Below are 18,871 nucleotides of genomic sequence, written 5' to 3'. Positions count from 1 at the left end.
GTTTTTAAATTCCATGGTTTCATCTGCCGAAGCATTCATCCGCCGTTGTCAGCGGACGTGGAGGCGCAATCGCTCCGCCCTTCTCCGTGCCTTTTTTAGCAACAAGCGACAAGCTGATCGTCATCGCACCAAGTCCCCACGTCACCGCCAGGGACAGCGTGTGTGGTTCTCAACCCGACACCTGCCACTCAAGGTGGATTCACGCAAGCTCGCCTCCCCCTTCATCGGCCCCTCGCATTAGGGTTAAAGTCATCGGCCCTGCTGCCGTCCGAGAGGAGAGAGAGGGAGAGAGAGGGAGAGGGAGAGGGAAAGAGGGAGAGAGAGGGAGAGAGGGATAGGGAGAGGGAGAGGGGGAGGGAGAATGAGAGAGAGAGTGAGACAGAGAAAGGAATAGACAGCGAGAGGGAGAGAGAGGGACTAATTTACGGCATGTCATCGCAAATTAAAGTCAGCTCTGGTAAATTCAAAAGGAAAATATCAGGCTGCATCATACCTACCTGAAAATAAGGCAGGGTGGCAGATACGTTTTCTCCTGATTTGCATTGTTCCCCATAACGACGATACATAACATAAATTAACATACATCACACTCCAAGTTCCTGGGACAAAGAACACATAAACGAGTTGCTGGCGAAGCCCAGTGGGTCAGACGATATTTGCAGATGGAAGCACGGACTCGATATTTTGGAGACAGTGTGCAATAGACAAAGCAGTGAAGTAACTCAGCATCCGTGGAGGGAAATGCACAGTCAACGTTTCTAGACCCATAGAGTTGGAAAAGACAAAAGGTTGTGCAGAGCTAGCCAACGATGGGCGTGTCCGGTTGCAGGCGCAGGAGCCGATTGGCAAATCGACTCTGGTAGGAAAAGAACGTTGAAGTTAGTCATAAACGTTGGCCAGTATAAATAGTGGTAGCAAAGTGGTAGAATATGGTGTAGAAGTAAGATAAAAATGAATTAATAAAGACGGATCCAGTAGAAATGAAAGCAGAGCGGGAAAAGCAGTATTTATAAAATCTTGCGTGTAAATAGCAGGTGCAGTATGCGTGTGCGCATGTGATCGGGGGATGGAAATTATTCGCTGGAGAGATTGGAACGCAGGATATATGTGACAGGGCCTACGTAGGTAAAATGGATAGCACTGAAGATGGAATGGGAAAGGTGTGAAGTTTCAAGAAAATTGCGAAGTCGAAGTCCGCAAAATCGTTTTTTTTTTTATTTGTACTGGTATCGGTTTATATTCTGGCATGTACAAAGGTACAAAGAAAAAGTTGTCTTCTATTCTCTTAGTACAGATCAGTTCATTACATCGTGCTCAATAGACAATAGACAATAGGTGCAGGAGTAGGCCATTCGTCCCTCGAGCCAGCACCGCCATTCACTGTAATCATGGCTGACCATCCACAATCAGTACCCAGTTCCTGCCTTATCCCCATAACCTTTAATGCGGCTATCTTTAAGAGCTCTGTCCATCTCTTTCTTGAAAGCATCCAGAGACCTGGCCTCCACTGCCTTCTGGGGCAGAGCATTCCATATATCCACCACTATCTGGGTGAAAAAGTTTTTCCTCAACTCAGTGCTAAATGGCCTACCCCTAATTCTTAAACTGTGGCCTCTGGTTCTGGAGTCACTCATCAGCGGGAACATGCTTCCTGCCGCCAGCGTGTCCAATTCCTCAATAACCTTATATGTTTCAATAAGATCCCCTCTCAGCCTTCTAAGTTCCAGAGTATACAAGCCCAGTCGCTCCAATCTTTCGATATATGACTGTCCCGCCATCCCGGGAATTAATCTTGTGAAACTACGCTGCACTCCCTCAATAGCAAGAACGTCCTTCCTCAAATTTGGAAACCAAAACTGCACACAGTACTCCAGGTGTGGTCTCACCAGGGTCCTGTACAGCTGCAGAATGATCTCTTTGCTCTTATACTCAATTCCCATTGTTATGAAGGCCAGCATGCCATTAGCTTTTTCGATAGCCTGTTGTACTTGCATGCTTGATTTCAGTAACTGATGTACAAGAACACCTGGATCTCGTTGCACTTCCCCTTTCCCTGATTTGACTCCATTTAGATAATAATCTGCCTTCCTGTTCTTACCACCAAAGTAGATAACCTCACATTTATCCACAATAAACTGCATCTGCCATGCATCTGCCCACTCACCCAGTCTGTCCAAGTCACCCTGCATTCCCATAACATCCTCCTCACATTTCACACCGCCACCCAGCTTTGTGTCATCGGCAAATTTGCTAATGTTACTTTTAATTCCCTCCTCTAAATCATTAATATATATTGTAAACAGCTGCGGACCCAGCACTGAACCCTGTGATACCCCCCTGGTCACCGCCTGTCATTCTGAAAGGGATCCATTAATCGCTACTCTTTGTTTTCTGTCAGCCAGCCAATTTTCAATCCATGTCAGTACTCTACTCCCAATACCGATGTGCCCTAATTTTGCCCACTAATCACCTATGTGGGACTTTATCAAAGGCTTTCTGAAAGTCCAGGTACACTACATCCACTGGCTCTCCCTTGTCCATTTTTCATAGTTACATCCTCAAAAAATTCCAGAAGATTAGTCAAGCACGATTTCCCCTTCGTAAATCCATGCTGACTCGGACCAATCCTGTTACTGCTATCCAGATGCGTCGTAATTTCATCTTTTATAATTGACTCCAGCATCTTTGCCACTACCGACGTCAGGCTAACCGGTCTGTAATTCCCTGTTTTATCTCTTCCTCCCTTCTTGAAGAGAGGGGCGACATTAGCCACCCTCCAATCCACAGGAACTGATCCTGAATCTATAGAACATTGGAAAATGATTACCGATGGGTCCACGATTTCTAAAGCCACCTCCTTAAATACCCTGGGATGCAGACCATCAGGTCACGGGGACTTATCAGCCTTCAGACCCAACAGTCTATCCAGCACCATTTACTGCCTAATAAAAATTTCCTTCAGTTCATCCATTACCCTAGGTCCTTTGTCCACTATTATATCTGGGAGATTGTTTGTGCGTTCCCTGGTGAAGACAGATTCAAAGTACCTGTTCAACTTGTCTGTCATTTCCTTGTTCCCCATAATAATCTCCGCCTTTTCTGTCTTCAAGGACCCAATTTTGGTCTTAACTATTTTTTTTTTCTTTTCACATACCTAAAGAAGGTTTTACTATCACCCGTTATATTCTTGGCTAGTTTATCTTCGTACCTAATTTTTTTCTCCGTGTATTGCCTTTTTATTTACCTTCTGTTGCTCTTAAAAAGTTTCCCAATCCTCCGGCTTTCCACTCGTCTTTGCCATGTTATACTTCTCTTTTATTTTTCTACTGTCCATTACTTCCCTTGTCATCCACAGCTTCCCCTTACTCCCCTTAGGATCTTTCTTCCTCTTTGGAAAGAACTGATCCTGCACCTTCCGCATTATTCCCAGAAACACCTGCCATTACTGTTCCACTGACATTTCTTCTAGGGTATTGTTCCATTGAACTTTGGCCAGCTCCTCCCTCATAGCACTATAATTCCCTTTGTTCAACTGTAATAATGACACTTCCGAGTTTACCTTCTCCCTCGCAAATTGCTCCGAGCTAGAATAAGGTAAAATTATTAACAACGTCGAATGAAGTGTAAAAACTACAGAGAAAATGCAGTACAGTTAAACAATAACGTGGAAGATCATTATGATGTAGTTTGTGAGGTCAACTGACTATTTTATATTTCAAGTGATCCCTTCAAGCATCTGATAATAACGGGATAGATGCTGCCCTTGATCCTGGTTGTACGTGCTTCTACGCAAATGGAGAGTGGAGACGATAGAACATACACCGATGTTTGTGTCTTTGATTGTGCTTGTTGTTTCACTGAGAAAACAAGAAGATTGGTTAGAGTCAATGGTGGGCGGGCTGGCGTCCCTAATAGACCGACCTCTGCCTACATCATTCGGGTTTCTTGCGGTCACCTGGAGAGCATTTCTGTATGAACAGCCAAAGGTCGTTGTACATATTGGTACCAACGACAGAGGGAGGAAAAGAGAGGAGATCCTGAAAACAGACTACAGGGAGTTAAGAAGGAAGTTGAGAAGGAGAACGTCAAAGTTAGTAATTTCCGGATTACTGCATGTGACACGCGACAGTGATTATAGGAATAGAGTGAGGTGGAGAATAAATGCGTGGCTCAGGGATTTGAGCAGGGGGCAGGGATTCGTATTTCTGGATCACTGGGAGCTCTTTTGGGGCAGGTAGGACCTGTACAATAAGGGCGGGTTGCACTTGAATATTCTGGCGGGAAGGTTTGCTAAGGCTATTGGGGAGAGTTTAAACTAGAATTACTGCTGGGTGGAAACCGAACTGAAGAGACGGAGAAAGCTTGGGGAAACTGCGAAAGCGGCGATAAGCAGGTGAGAGAAAACGGAAACGCTCAGAGCGATGGTTTGAGATGTGTTTATTTTAATGAAAGAAGCATCATGAACAAAGTGGATGAGCTTAGAGCGTGGATCAGTACTTGGAGCTATGATGTTGTGGCTATTACAGAGACTTGGGCGGCTCAGGGACAGGAACAGTGGCTGAGCGTGCCAGGCTTTGGATGTTTCAGAAAGGACAGCGTGGGAGGCAACACAAGTGAGTGCGTGGCACTGTTGAGGAGAGATAGCGCCACGGCTGAAGAAAAGGAGGGAATTATGGAGGGATTGTCTACTGAGACTCTGTGGGTGGAAATTAGATACAGGAAGGGGGTTAATAACTTTACTGGGTGTTTTTATTGACCACCCAATAGTAAAAGTGACATCGAGGAGCACATGGGGAGACAGGTTCTGGAAAAGTGTAATAACAACAGGATTGTCGTGGTGGGAGATTTTAATTTCCCAAATATTGATTGGCATCTCCCCAGAGCAAGGGGTTTAGATGGCTTGGAGATCGTTAGCAGTCTTCAGGAAGGTATTCCTGACACAATATGTGGATAAGCTTACAAGAGGAGAGTCTGTACTTGATCTGGTATTGGGAAATGAACCTGGTCAGGTGTCAGGTCTCTCAGTGGGAGAGCTGTTTGTAGATAGTGATCGAAATTCCCTCTCCTTTACCATAGAATTGGAGAGAGATTGGTACAGAAAAGTTAGGAAAGCGTTTACATGGAGTAAGGGGAAATATGAAGCTATCAGGCAGGAACTTGGAAGCATAAATTTGGAACAGGTATACTCAGGGAAATGTGCGGAAAAATGTGGAAAATTTTCAGGGGATATTTGAGTGGCCTTTTGCATAGGTACGATCCAATGAGACAGGGAAAGGATGGTATGGTACAGGAACTATGCTGGGCAAAAGCTGTTCGAAATCTAGTCAAGAAGAAAAGAAAAGCTTACGAAAGGTTCAAAAAACTAGGTAATGATAGAGATCCAGAAGATTATAAGGCTAGCAGGAAGGAGCTTAAGAATAAAATTAGAATGGCCAGAATGGGCCATGAGAAGGTTTTGGCGAGCAGTATTAAAGAAAATCCCAAGGCATTCTACAAGTATGTGAAGGGTAAAAGGATATGACATGGGAGAATAAGACCAATCAAGTGTGACAATGTAAATGTGTGTATGGAACCGGAGGAGACAGCAGAGGTAATTAATGAATACTGTGTTTCAGTATTCACTACGGAAAAGGATCTCGGCGATTGTAGGTATGTCTTACAGCGGATTGAAAAACTTCAGCATATAGACATTAAGAAAGAGTATGTGCTGGAGCTTTCGGAAAGAATCAAGTTGGATAACTCTCCGGGACCGGAGGTGATGTGCACCCGGCTGATGTGGGAAGCGAGGGAGGATTTTGCTGAGCTTCTGGTAGTGATCTTTGCAGCATCGGTGGGAACGCGAGAGGTTCCGGTGGATTGGCGGGTTGCAGATGTTGTTCCCTTATTCAATAAAGGGAGTACAGATAGCCCAGGAAATTGTAGACCAGTGAGTCTTACTTCAGTGTTTAGGATGTTGATGGAAAAGATTTTGAGAGGCAGGATTTATGAAAATTTGGAGAGACATAATAGAAATTGAAATATTCAGCATGACTTTGTCAAAGGCAGGCCGTGCCTTACGAGCCTGATTGATTTGTTTGAGGATGTGACTAAACAGGCTAGTGAAAGTAGAACAGTCGATGTAGTGTATACGTATTTCAGCAAGGCACCTGATACCATGCAAGGCTTATTGAGAAAGTCAGGAGGCATGGGATCCAAGGGGGCATTTCTTTCTGGATCTAGAATTGGCTAGCCCACAGAAGGTAAATAGTGGTTGTAGACAGGTTATATTCTGCCTCGAAGTCAGTGACCAGTGGTGTGCTTCAGGGATCTGTTCTGCGACCCGTTCGTTTGTTGATTTTTATAAATGACCTGTATGACGAAGTCCAGGGATGGGTTAGTATATTTGCCGATGACACAAAGGTTGATGATGTGGATAGTGTGGAGGGCTGTCAGATGTTTCAGCAGGACATCGATAGGATGCAAAACTGGGCTGAGAAGAGGCGAAAGGATTTCAAACCAGAAACCTGTGAGGTGGTTCATTTTGGTAGGTTAAGTATGATGGCAGAGTATAGTATTAATGGTCAAACTCTTGACAATGTAGAGGAACAGAGGGATTTTGGGTTCTGAGTCCATAGGGCACTCAAAGCTGCTGCGCAGCTTGACTCTATGGTTAAGGCGCCATACGGTGTATTAGCGTTCATTAACCATGGGATTGCCGAGAAGTAATGTTGCAGCTATATAGGACCCTGGTCAGACCCCATTTGGAGCACTGTGCTCAGTTCTGGTCGCCTCACTGCAGGAAGGATATGGAAACTATAGAAAGGGTGCAGAGGAGATTTAAAAGGATGTCTCCTGAATTGAGGAGCATGCCTTATGAGAATAAGTTGAGAGAACTCGGCCTGTTCTCCTTGGAGTGACGGAGGATGAGAGGTGGCCTGATAGAGATGTATAAGTTGATGAGAGATACTAATCGTGTGGATAGTCAGACTTTTTTTTTGCCAGGACTGAAATGGCTAGCACGAGAGCGCACAGTTTTAAGGTGCTTGGAAATAGGTACAGAGGAGATGTCAGGAATAAGTTTTTTTTTTTCCCGCAGAGAGTGGTGAGTGCGTGAAATAAGCTGCCAGCGATGGCGGTGACGGCAGATACGATAGGGTCCTTTAAGAGACTCCCGGATAGGTACATGAAGCTTAGGAAAATGGACGGCCGTGGTTAACCCTAGGTAATTTCTAGGGCCTGTATTGTACTGTAGATTTTCTATGTTTCTATGCTTCTATATCAAGCTATGATACATCCATAGAGAACGCTTTCTATGGGGCAATAATTTAAAATAAAAACAATCGATGTTGATTCTGTCGTCAAATTGGGAAGCATCTGACTCGTAAAAGTTTGTGTTGGACCCAGAAAAGATATTCAGACATGTTGACAACCAGGAACATCCAACTGCTTACCACTGCTGACCCGTCGATGAGAAGTGATGTGTTTCATCGTCTATCTTTCAATGTCTTGGTCTTGCTGATGTAGAGAAACAGTTTGTTGCGTTATCAGTCAACCAGAAAATCTACAGTCTCTTATTGATTAAATCTGATATTAGTAGCACTGATAAATTGCTGAATTTCCATCACACGCCTGCAACCTATTTCCAATAACATGATGAATGATTTCCCGTCAATATTCTGCAGGTCCAAAGCCGAGATTGTCGTTGACTCCAGACTATGACGTTTTTGAAAATGGGGAGTCCATTACATTCAAATGTACAATACAGAAACATAATGCAAGCAAAAGATTAGAATTTTTAAGGAACAGCGTTTACCTGTCTCACGAGGATCTGACTCCCCAGGATGTCTCTGCAACGTTTCACATCGAAAGGATTGGACAGGATGATGAAGGATACTATTCCTGTCGATATACATACTTAACGGGAGACCAGTGGATAGTGTCATCAGCAAGTGACCCATTGAAACTAACGTTATCAGGTGAGATTGACAGTTCTTGTGAAAAGATACATCTTGACGACATCTCCATATGTGACTATACGTACTATGATATCACGTCTATCGTGACTTTACCTCCTTCTTTCCTGTCACTTATACAAGTATCATTCCTTGTTCCCTGCAGTATATTCTCAAGGGAAACCTTTATTAAAAACCTGTCCTCTCTTCCCTTTTTTGATCGCTCTGAGGACATGTTTGGTAACAGACTGTCTACTTATATATTTTATGAACGTACTGATTCTCACTGCTATCTTGACTACAATTCTTCCCACCTTATAAATTGTAAAAATTTCATTCACTTTTTCAGTTCCTTCGTCTCCGCCTCACCTGTTCCCAGAATTATTTTTTCCTTTCCTTAACCTCGATATCATACGACTTGCAGTTGCTTCATCCAGCGAGTTCAACCATTTCGTCCATTCTGTTTAGAATTTGTCCGCTCTGTATATACCTGGGCGAGAGGATCTTCAGTCCCTAATTCACAGTCCTCCATATTAGTTGCTATCGGGAGATACTGCTCTTCGCTATCCTATGATGTGTCTATTAATCCATGTTCTCTTTTCGTCTCTCTAGTCCCTACTTGCTTGCCATACAAGACCAAAGTCATATTTAAAACGTATAAGACCTGAAACATTGTTCTTCCAGTCAAACCCTCCTCTCACACAAATTTCTCTACATTGGAGTTGATATACGTCAGACACAGTCTCTACCTTCCCCTCAGTCCGTCCAGCGGCTCACATTTTCTGGGCCCTCAGCATACAATGCCAGTTTGGTGTTCCCGACTGGCACAACCCAATTGGAATAATACAGTGGACAATTTCAACCTCTCTGCAGCCACAAAGTAGGACTATGTGACCATCATCAGCGGACGAGAATTGTCCGGATAAAAGGTAGTAGAACCACTATCTCCCAGCTTCAGAGAACAAGTATATATCTTGGTCTCTCTCTCTACTACTGACGATGTAGTTTACACGTTTTCTCGGTGACACTGTGGAGTTCGTCCAGTAGCTCCCGGGCCTAACCAGGAATATGGGCCGAATAATAAAAAAAAAAGACTATCGGGAATGGTTTGTGATGATCGGCTCGAACTCAATGAGCTGAAACAACCGCATCCTCGACAGATTTCCCTTGGACAGTCGACATTTGAAATCGAACACCGTCATCTCCAGACTGACAAACTGACGTACACTATCAACTTTAATAAAACAGTGCATGTACCCTACTAAGCCACGTATTTGAATGGCATGAACAAATTCCAGAATAACCAGACCCATCCAATCATTAACATTGTGAAAATGTGAACGTGACTTGAATTTCCACGCACGTAATGTCATGCAAGATGCTGCTTGCAGAATTACAAACCTTCAGCTCAATACGTCTCTCTTCTTTCTACAGATACACCTTTACCCAGAAGACGAAATTCGGCAGGTACTCATTCAATTTTTAAATATATGCCTATTTATTAAATTTCGTTTTATTTTGTATACCAGTACTCTGTTAGGAAGTCTACTTGATACGTGCTGAATCAAAAATGGCATCTACCTCACAAATATAAATTGTCCATTCCACTGTGGCTGTTCAACATTAATTTCAAATTATACGAAACCAAATCTTCCATCTGGACGTTTCAAGAGGGACGAATTTGCATTGATGTCTTGGGGATTTGCATATGTTTGCTTCTATCATAGATTTCAATTGGTTTTAAATGATTTTCTGCAATGCCAGTATTTATTGTGCATCCCTGAGTACTTGTGCGAAGGTGTTCTTCAGCTGCGTACTTGAATGCTGTCGCGTGGTTGAATGGGTAAATATTCTGCTCAGGGCTGTTGTGGAGGGAATACCAGAAATTAAATGTAGCGAGGGAAAAGGACCTGCAATATAGTTTCAAGTCAAGCTCGGTTGTCCATTCAGGGATATCTATACGGGGTCTCTTATGGTTTGACGTCGCAGCTTCACCAGGTGTTAGAGGAATCTTGGCAATGAATGGCAGTACATTTTGTGAATGACGCATAATAACTTTATAGTGGAGGGAAACAAACAATTTTTAGCCTAGTGCATAGGAATAACTACAGTTATGCAACTATGCAATATTCTAAGTGAAGTCAAGTTTAGTGACTCTTCTGGGTCCGCGATGTTCAGTCCCATTCAAGGTCAAGGCGGAGTTCATTGTCGCAAGTACAAGTGCACTGTTGCCATTACTGACGAACTTGCAGTAGCAACATCGGCACGCACCATATGATACACAACATTCACAGAATATTAGCTTTAAATTATATACAGTCTTAGATAGAAAAGAAAATAATTACGAGAAAAAGAAAACGAAGTTCATGGAACGTGGTCAGAACGGTCAGAGTGTTGTTATCCAGAAGTAATCAATTGGGTTGTGCATGTTGGTTTAAGTGCCGAATTGTTGAGGGAAGTAATTATTCTTAAACCTAATAGTTTGCGATTAGGCTTCTGAACCTATTGGCCATTGGTAGAAGTGAGAAGGTAACATGTCCAAGATGGTGGGCATATTTGAGCAAAGGACGTTGTCTTTTTCATGCAGCGACTCTTGACGTTGGGGAGAAATGTTCTGAGAGGAATCTATTATTCTATCTGGTTTATTAAGTTACTGCACACTCAGATCGCCGTAGCAGAGCAGAATACGTTGAGAATTTAAGGCCAGATAATGAAATGCGGCTGCTAACAGCCTTCGCTGCGGGCACCGGGGAGGCATCTTACGAGCCGTGGTCCAGAGAAAACAACCGGAATGTGGGCAGTGGGAGCGGCCAAGACCAGGTTTTGGAATATCGATAGCGTACAGTCATTGATTAACCATTTGAATTCTAGAGGCCATATCACTCACTGAGAAACATATATACTTTTATTACAAACCATTTTATTAAGTGTCTGGTTCGGTTAAGAAATGTCAAGTGTAAACAACAAGACGCTAATATTCCAATAGCTCTGAGATAGTCATGTTATTCACTAGAAAGTATGGGTGATCTGACATCAATGTGCCAGAAATTACCAGTGCTCGGCATTGATCGGGCTCGGATGTTACTTGTCACTGCTCAGACAGTGTTTGAGTGTTGCTTGGTGTTCTTGATATTTTATTCTGCATTGCGCGTGCATACTGTTCCCCTATGCATCCAACGACGAGCGCGCTGCTCTGTTCAATCATCTACACATCTATTAATCGACGCATCCATCTAGCAATTCGTATTGCATCCTTCCAACATCTGTCCTTTCATCCGGAAATTCACGTCTTCTTAGCTCCATTCCTCCATCCATCCACCACCATCCATTTATCCATCCATCCGTGCAACCCATCGGTACGCGCAATTGCAGACACTTCCATTCACTCGTCCATCCTTCCACCTGTCCATTTATATACGCCTCCAAACGTCCACGTACTTTCTTATCGGCTGATCTATAAGTCAATTCATTGTTACGATCCATCCAACCATGCAATTTAGCAACCATCCAAACAACCAAGCATTAATCCATCGATCTATTTTTCACCACTGTGTACGATTATATACTGCAAAACTTCCTTACCTTTTCAGTCCTGTTAGAATGTCTCGAACCGAAACGAGATCCTACGCTCTTTCCCTCCAGATGTGTTTCAGTGGGTATGCAGCGGGTGGAGAGTGGGAAGAAGACAATGGTGAAAGTTAGCCTATACGAATCTCACAACTATAACTTGCAATATTCAATATTCACTGGAAGATTGCATTGTTTCTTAATCGTATTTTTTACTGTATTTTTGTAGGTTCTTCTAATCGGAAAGGAATCATTGGTTTCTCTGTAGCCGTGATAATTTCAATCGTGATTGGAATATTTGTAGTAAATCGTTATAGAAAAGCTGGATATATTTGGGACAGAAAAGGTAGGAATTGCGAATTTTCTGAAGACATAATGTTGAAACGAGAAGTTTCTTTTTCTGCTTAAGTTCAGGTGGAAGATTCGAGATTGTTTAATATCACTTCAAGCACAAAAGTTTGAAGGGGACCAAAGTGTCGACATGGTGACGATGCACGATCCTATTACAGATCGGGGCGCCGGAATTCTGAGTTCAATTCGGACGTCACCTATCAGGGTTCTGTAGGTGATCCCCGTGGAATGCGTGTGCTCTCTCCCTGTGCTCCCAATGTTGAAATACCCAGCTCTTAATAGGTCAATAAGTTATTACAATCTGTACCGTGATTAGGTTAGAGTTAAATCAGAGATCGGGGTTGTCAGGGCCTATTTCGAGCCGTATCTCTAAATAAATCAAAATAAAAATAATTTTTACACCGGATCCGAAACAGCACAAAAAAAACCACAATAATATAAACATAGAAACATAGAAAATAGGTGTAGGAGTAGGCCATTCGGACCTTCGAGTCTGCACCGCCATTCAGTATGATCATGGCTGATCATCCAACTCAGAACCCTGTACCTGCCTTCTCTCCATACCCTCTGATCCCTTTAGACAAAAAGGCCATATCTAACTCCCTCTTAACTATAACCAATGAACTGGCTCCAACTGTTTCCTGTGGCAGAGAATTCCACAGATTCACCACTCTCTGTGTGAAGCATTTTTTCCTAATCTCGGTCCTAAAAGGCTTCCCTTTTATCCTCCAACTGTGACCCCTCGTTCTGGACTTCCCCAACATCGGGAACAATCTTCCTGCATCTAGCCTGTCCAACCTCTTTAGTATTTTATACGTTTCAATCAGATTCCCCCCTCAATCTTCTAAATTCCAACGAGTATAAGCCTAGTTCATCCAGTCTTTCATCATATGAAAGTCTTGCCATCCCAGGAATCAATCTGGTGAACCTTCTTTGTACTCCCTCTATGGCAAGGATATCTTTCCTCAGATCAGGGGACCAAAACTGCACAGAATACTCCAGGTGTGGTCTCACCAAGGCCTTGCACAACTGCAGTAGTACCTCCCTGCTCCTGTACTCGAATCCTCTTGCTATAAATGCCAGCATACCATACGCCTTTTTCACCGCCTGCTGTACCTGCATGCCCACTTTCAATGACTGGTGTATAATGACACCCAGGTCTCGTTGCACCTCCCCTTTTCCTAATCGGTCACCATCCAGATAAAAATCTGTTTTCCTGCTTTTGCCACCAAAGTGGATAACTTCACATTTATCCACATTAAATTGCATCTGCCATGAATTTGCCCACTCACCTAACCTATCCAAGTCACCCTGCATCCTATTAGTATCCTCCCTACTGCTAACATTGTCGCCCAGCTTCGTGTCATCAGTAAATTTGGAGATGCTGCATTTAATTCCTTCATCCAAGTCATTAAAATATATTGTAAGCAACTGGGGTCCCAAACACACACACATCAAAATATAAATACACACGAGATTGGTTGCATGACGTTATTGACATAAAGTTATTCTGACGGGAAATGATAAAGTAGTGGTGGAGTGGGTGGAGGTGTTGATCAAGCATTGTGCAGTCAGTAAAATAATAGACAGGTTACATGCCCAGATAACAAGCAGCAATGCTTTTAGCTTATCCTTTAAGTTAAAAACTCACAAAAAGAGGACAGTTAGTGGAAGGTCACTCGCTTTAATTTTATTACGTATCGTATTACTGTAGAATTATTTCAGGACGACAGCGTTCAATGCTGCTCGATAGATCATTTAAGTCCTGTGATTCGGGATGGAAATACAGAATTACAGAAAACCTGACGAAGGCTCTCAGCCCGAAACGTCGACTGTACTTCTTCCTATAGATGCTTCCTGGCCTGCTGCGTTCCACCAGCATATTGTGGGTGTTGTTTGAATTTCCAGCATCTGCAGATTTCATCGTGTTTCAGCACAATACAGGGCCTTCGACCACAAAGCTGTGCCCAGAGTGTCCTTACCTTAGAAATTACACTGGGTTACCCACAGCCCTCTATCTTTTGAAGCTCCATGTACCTATCCGGAAGTCTCTTAAAAAACCCTATCGTATCCGCCTCCACCACTGTTGCCGGCAACCCATTGCAGGTACCCACCACTCTCTGCGTAAATAACCTACCCCTAACATCTCCTCTGTACCTACTTCCAAGCATATTAAACATATGCCCTCTCGTGCTAGCCATTTCAGCTCTGGGAAAAAGGTTCTGACTATCCACACGATCAATGTCTCTCATCACCCTATACACCTCTATCAGGTCACCTCTCATCCTGCCACACTCCATGGAAAAAAGACCGAGTTCACTCAAGCTATTCTCATAAGGCAATGCCCCCAATCCAGGCAAAATACTTGTAAGTCTCCTCTGCACCCTTTCTATGGTTTCCAAATCCTTCCTTAAGTGAGGCGATCACAGCTGAGCACAGTACTCCAAGTAAGGTCTAAACTGGGTCCTATATAGCTGCAAAATTACCTGTCGGCTCTTACACTCAATCCCACGACTGATGAAGGCCAATCAACCGTATGCCTTCTTAACCGCAGAGACAACCTGCGTAGCAGCTTTGAGTGTCCTATGGACTCAGACCCCAAGATCCATCTGATTCTCCACACTGCCAAAAGTCTCACCATTAATAGTATATTCTGCCATCATATTTGACCTACCAAAATGAACCATCTCTCACTTATCTGTTGTGAACTCCATCTGCCACTTCTCAGCCCAGTTCTGCACCCTATCAACGTCCCACTGAAACCTCTGACAGCATTTTACTAACCCATCCATCCACTTCCTCATCCAGGTAATTTATAAATATCACGAAGAGAATAGGTCCCAGAACAGATCCCTGAGGCACACCACTGGTCACCGACCACAACGCAGATTGTGACCCGTCTGCAACTACTCTTTGCCTTCTTTGGGCCAGCCAATTCTTGATCTGCAAAGCAATGTCCCCTTGGGTCTCATGCCTCCTTACTTTCACAATAAGCCTTGCCTGGGGTACCTTACCAAATACCTTTCTGAAACCCAATTCGCGTCAATCTTCAGAAGGCTGCAACGTTAGTTTCCCCTGTCGATAAAATTTCCATTTTACCAACTAACTGTATTATATTTCCATTTGACAGGAAGCCGAGTACATAACTTACAGCCATTAATTACCAACCAAGAGGAACAAGACCATGGGGACGAGATAGATGAAGATAGCTCCATATGAGTAGTCTACATTTTCGCGTACTGGAAAATATTTGCATCACCCAAGCGTGCTTTCACTATCCAGATGTTCAGTCATATTTGTATAGTATTTCATTTTAAATAAACTAATTTGCTTTCCAGTACGACAAATGGTGCCACTCCTGAAAATTGTTTCTATAGATCGTAAAATATTTTAGATAATCACCGAATTTACTATCCGTTAATTATAAAAGAAGATAAGATACGGGATTTCCTGTTCAGGGCCTCCTGGGATCGCCACTGTTAGTAGGATAGTTCAAAGTGCGTCAACAGTAAATTTATTACCGAGATACCTACTATAACTTGAGAGTCGTTTTCTTACATGCATTTACTAGAAAGAGCTGTACAAAGAATTTTAGGAAAGATCGCACATACACAGACAAAGACTGACATCAACCAATGTACAAAAAAACTATACACATTCTGTAGGGACTAGAATTCTTTCAGAGTGTTGTTAAATTAAATTGACCATGTTGTTTCAAGAGTCTGCTTATTATAGGGCAACAACTATTCTAAAACATAGTTATGTGGGTCGTAAGGTGTGTGCCTGATAGTAGTAGCGAGAAAAGTGCACGGTCCGAATGGTGGGAGCATTTGACGACTGATGCTGCTTTCCTGTGGCAACGGTCCATCAAAAAGAACTCAATATTGGGCAGGACTTTGCTTGTAATAACTTGGGCTGTATCTACAACTTTCTGGAGATCTGGTGCTATCATATTTGAATTTTCTGTAATTTAGAAGCTCAACCCGAAGACCAGTCCTATAATTTTCCATAATTTTATTGCCGCTATTGGAGTTATGATCACCAGATCAGAAGTATTCCCTTATAAATGCTTCGGTTACCTACCCTGTTTTGTTCCCTATAAAAGGTCAGATATCGCATTCTCTAGTTGTGACATATGTATATTGATTCGGGAAATTTTCCTAAGTGCATTTGACAAACTCTATCCCATCGAGCCATTTTACAGTATGGGTGTCCCATTTAATATATGGAAAGTTAAATCACGTACTTAACTATCGTATGTTTCTTGGATAGTTAAGTACGTGATATCTCTACTAACTTGTTCCTCTAGATCCCTCGGATTGTTGGATGGTCTGCAATATATCCCATTTACTTGGTCATACCTTTGTTATTCCTCAATTCTACCCATAACGCCGCACTAGTCAAGTTCTCCAGTCTGTCCTGACCGAGATCAGTCATGATATTTTCCCCGACTAGTACCGCCACCACTCCTTCTTGAAATCGTCCCATTTTGTCACGTCGGAGGCAATGACACCCCGGAATACTGAACCGGCAGTCCTGTCACTCCTGCAACCGAGTTTCACTAATGGCTACAATAACACAACTCCATGCTGATCCATAGACTGAGCTCATCTGTCTTTCCTACGAAAACTCTAGCATTGAAATCCTGGTAGTAGAACACATTAGAGGATCAGCTATTCTGGATTTGGTGTTATGGAATGAGCAGGACTTGATTAGAGAATTTCTTGTCAAGGAAGCCGTAGAAGCCAGTGATCATATTACGACCGAATACATCCTGCAATTTGAGAAAGAGTAACTAAAGTCAGGTGAATCAGTATTACATTGGAACAAATGGAATTACAGAGGCCTGAGAGAGGAGCTGGCAAAAAAAAAATGATTGGAAAGGAACACTTGTATAGGAGTCCCAGTTTGTTTATCTTGAAAGATTCCAATATTCAAGGGTACGATAAGGGACAAAGAGATCATTGACTGATAGAAAAATACGTTTCATTTCAAGAACACCCCGGCTATTTCGTTGACTTCATTTTGAAACAAAATGATACGTAGAAGCCAAGGAGGTGGGATGGTGGTTCGAAGACAATACTGATACGATTTTTTTCCTGATAAGCTGACGTATTTTCTGCTTCCATGGGTACTTAAACTGATATATTAGAGTTCACAGACGTTTGATACTTCGATACTTAGTAGAGAATAGTCGCCAGAGTCTGCAGATTTTCCTTTTAGAAACGGGAGCCTCCATTGTACATATTCCCTGGATTTTGCTACTTTATTTTTTCATACCTCAGTTCGGCATACGTATATCATACAGTTTTTCAATTTTCTTTTGAATTCTAACACTGCCCTCCGCATGTATTGCTAAATGTTTTTAAATTATTCCCAGATGCCAAATTCTATCTCTTAGAAATATGTAAGGAAAATTAATCTTCACTATCGTTTAAATATACGGTGTATGTTCATACACAGGGAAAGAAGACATTCTCCACTGTACGTTGTTGCATATATTAAAAAAATCCAGGTCTTATAAACGCCACTGGATGTAGTTCAAGTATAATGGCATCTATTCTTTGACTTGCAATCCCCTTCCCATTGGCAGAAGGAGGATCCATTTGCTGTAGTCCTCGTAGGCACTAATGATGAACGAGGATTGTATTCTTGCTGAGTAATCATGAGAGATTAGGGCTAAACGTTAAAGGCAGAACCATAGCAGTATTAATTTCTGGTCTATTTTCTGAGTTACAATCAAATTGGCGAAAGGTAATAGGATTTGTCAGGTATAGGCGGGGCTCAGAACATCATGTGACAGCAACAGGCGAAAGTGCATGAAAAGGAGAGAGTTGCGTCTCTGGGTTGGCAATCACCCAGATCGATCTGGGACCAATTCCCGAAGATTCGTCATTCCTCGGTGTGACCAATTGCATGGAAGGTGAATGGCAACAAACGTTTCTGTAATAATTTTGAATAATTACATTCAGCCATGAAATATTCATGCAGGCTTATGCGTTTTTCGCATAAAACTGGTCACTACTCAGTTATTGAAATGCGTGAGCAATTTACATTTCTTGGATTTATAGTTTCCCAGAACTGATTTGCGATACCCGCGTTGCAAAATCTCCAACTTTTCCTCTAACTCCCATAAAAAAAATATTTATCACTGGTGCTGCTTGACAACTTAGCATTCTCGAAAAGTTAATTTAGATTTGATTAAATAATTCATGCACTTTCTTGTAAGTAATCCTTCGATAGTGCAACTTGTTTCTTTTTTTTACATGGATCTATTCCAATACTCCAGACGTGAAAGGTATAGTTTAATTTCATGTTGTCGATTCTTTTAAAGTTCTCTGATATTTGTCTGTGCCTTTATAGTTCTGTCAGCTTCTGTTTTACCTAAAGGAGAATCTAATTTCATTGTTTAACAGTGTTCTTACATTACATCGTACACCTTAATTTAACATCAACTCATTAGTTGCTTAAGCAGAGAAAGAAAGTTCAGGAAATGGCATAATCTTCTTATCATAACTTAATACGCTGTCTGAATATGTGTGATTTTCTGTCTGATTTGACTTCAAAATACTGCGTCCGGTATCAAGATTCCAGTATAACAGATAACAGGCCCAAATTTTCGTTTTGTCTTCCTCTCTCTCTCTCTCTCTCTCTCTCTCTCTCTCTCTCTCTCTCTCTCTCTCTCTCTCTCTCTACCCATCTATCTATCTATCTTTATCTGTCTGCCTGTCTGTTCATCTATCTATCTATATATCTATATAGTTAGCTATCTATCAAATTATCTACTTCTGCATCCAGTGAACACAAAGGATGTTTCGTAGTATACGCCAGTCATTATCATTCTATGAATTGTCTTCCTTCTCTCTCTCATGCCCCCTCAACCACACACCAGTGTGAACCGTTTTCAGTGGTAAAATCACAAAGTACCAGCGTTCAAACATTTCTGAAATTAGAGCTTGCAACATCTGAACATTTCAAAACTGCTTACCGTTCTCTATGAGAAGTGCTGCCGCCTCTCTTGT

General features: G+C 42.4%; 1 protein-coding gene across 1 annotated transcript in view; it reads left to right on the top strand.

The window, feature by feature from the left end:
* The window catches only part of LOC140190136 (scavenger receptor cysteine-rich domain-containing protein DMBT1-like), a 62,942-nt gene extending 47,584 nt beyond the window's left edge, over positions 1–15,358 (top strand). The window contains exons 15-18 of the mRNA XM_072246647.1: positions 7,662–7,955; positions 9,366–9,398; positions 11,728–11,844; positions 14,980–15,358. Coding sequence (XP_072102748.1) covers positions 7,662–7,955; positions 9,366–9,398; positions 11,728–11,844; positions 14,980–15,068 — 533 coding nt within the window. The 3' untranslated portion in view covers positions 15,069–15,358. The remainder of the gene's footprint in view (positions 1–7,661; positions 7,956–9,365; positions 9,399–11,727; positions 11,845–14,979) is intronic.
* Positions 15,359–18,871: the final 3,513 nt, after the last annotated feature.

This window comes from Mobula birostris, chromosome 29 (genome assembly GCF_030028105.1).
Source record: "Mobula birostris isolate sMobBir1 chromosome 29, sMobBir1.hap1, whole genome shotgun sequence".
NCBI lineage: Eukaryota > Metazoa > Chordata > Chondrichthyes > Myliobatiformes > Myliobatidae > Mobula > Mobula birostris.
This window is presented reverse-complemented; position numbering and strand designations above follow the sequence as displayed.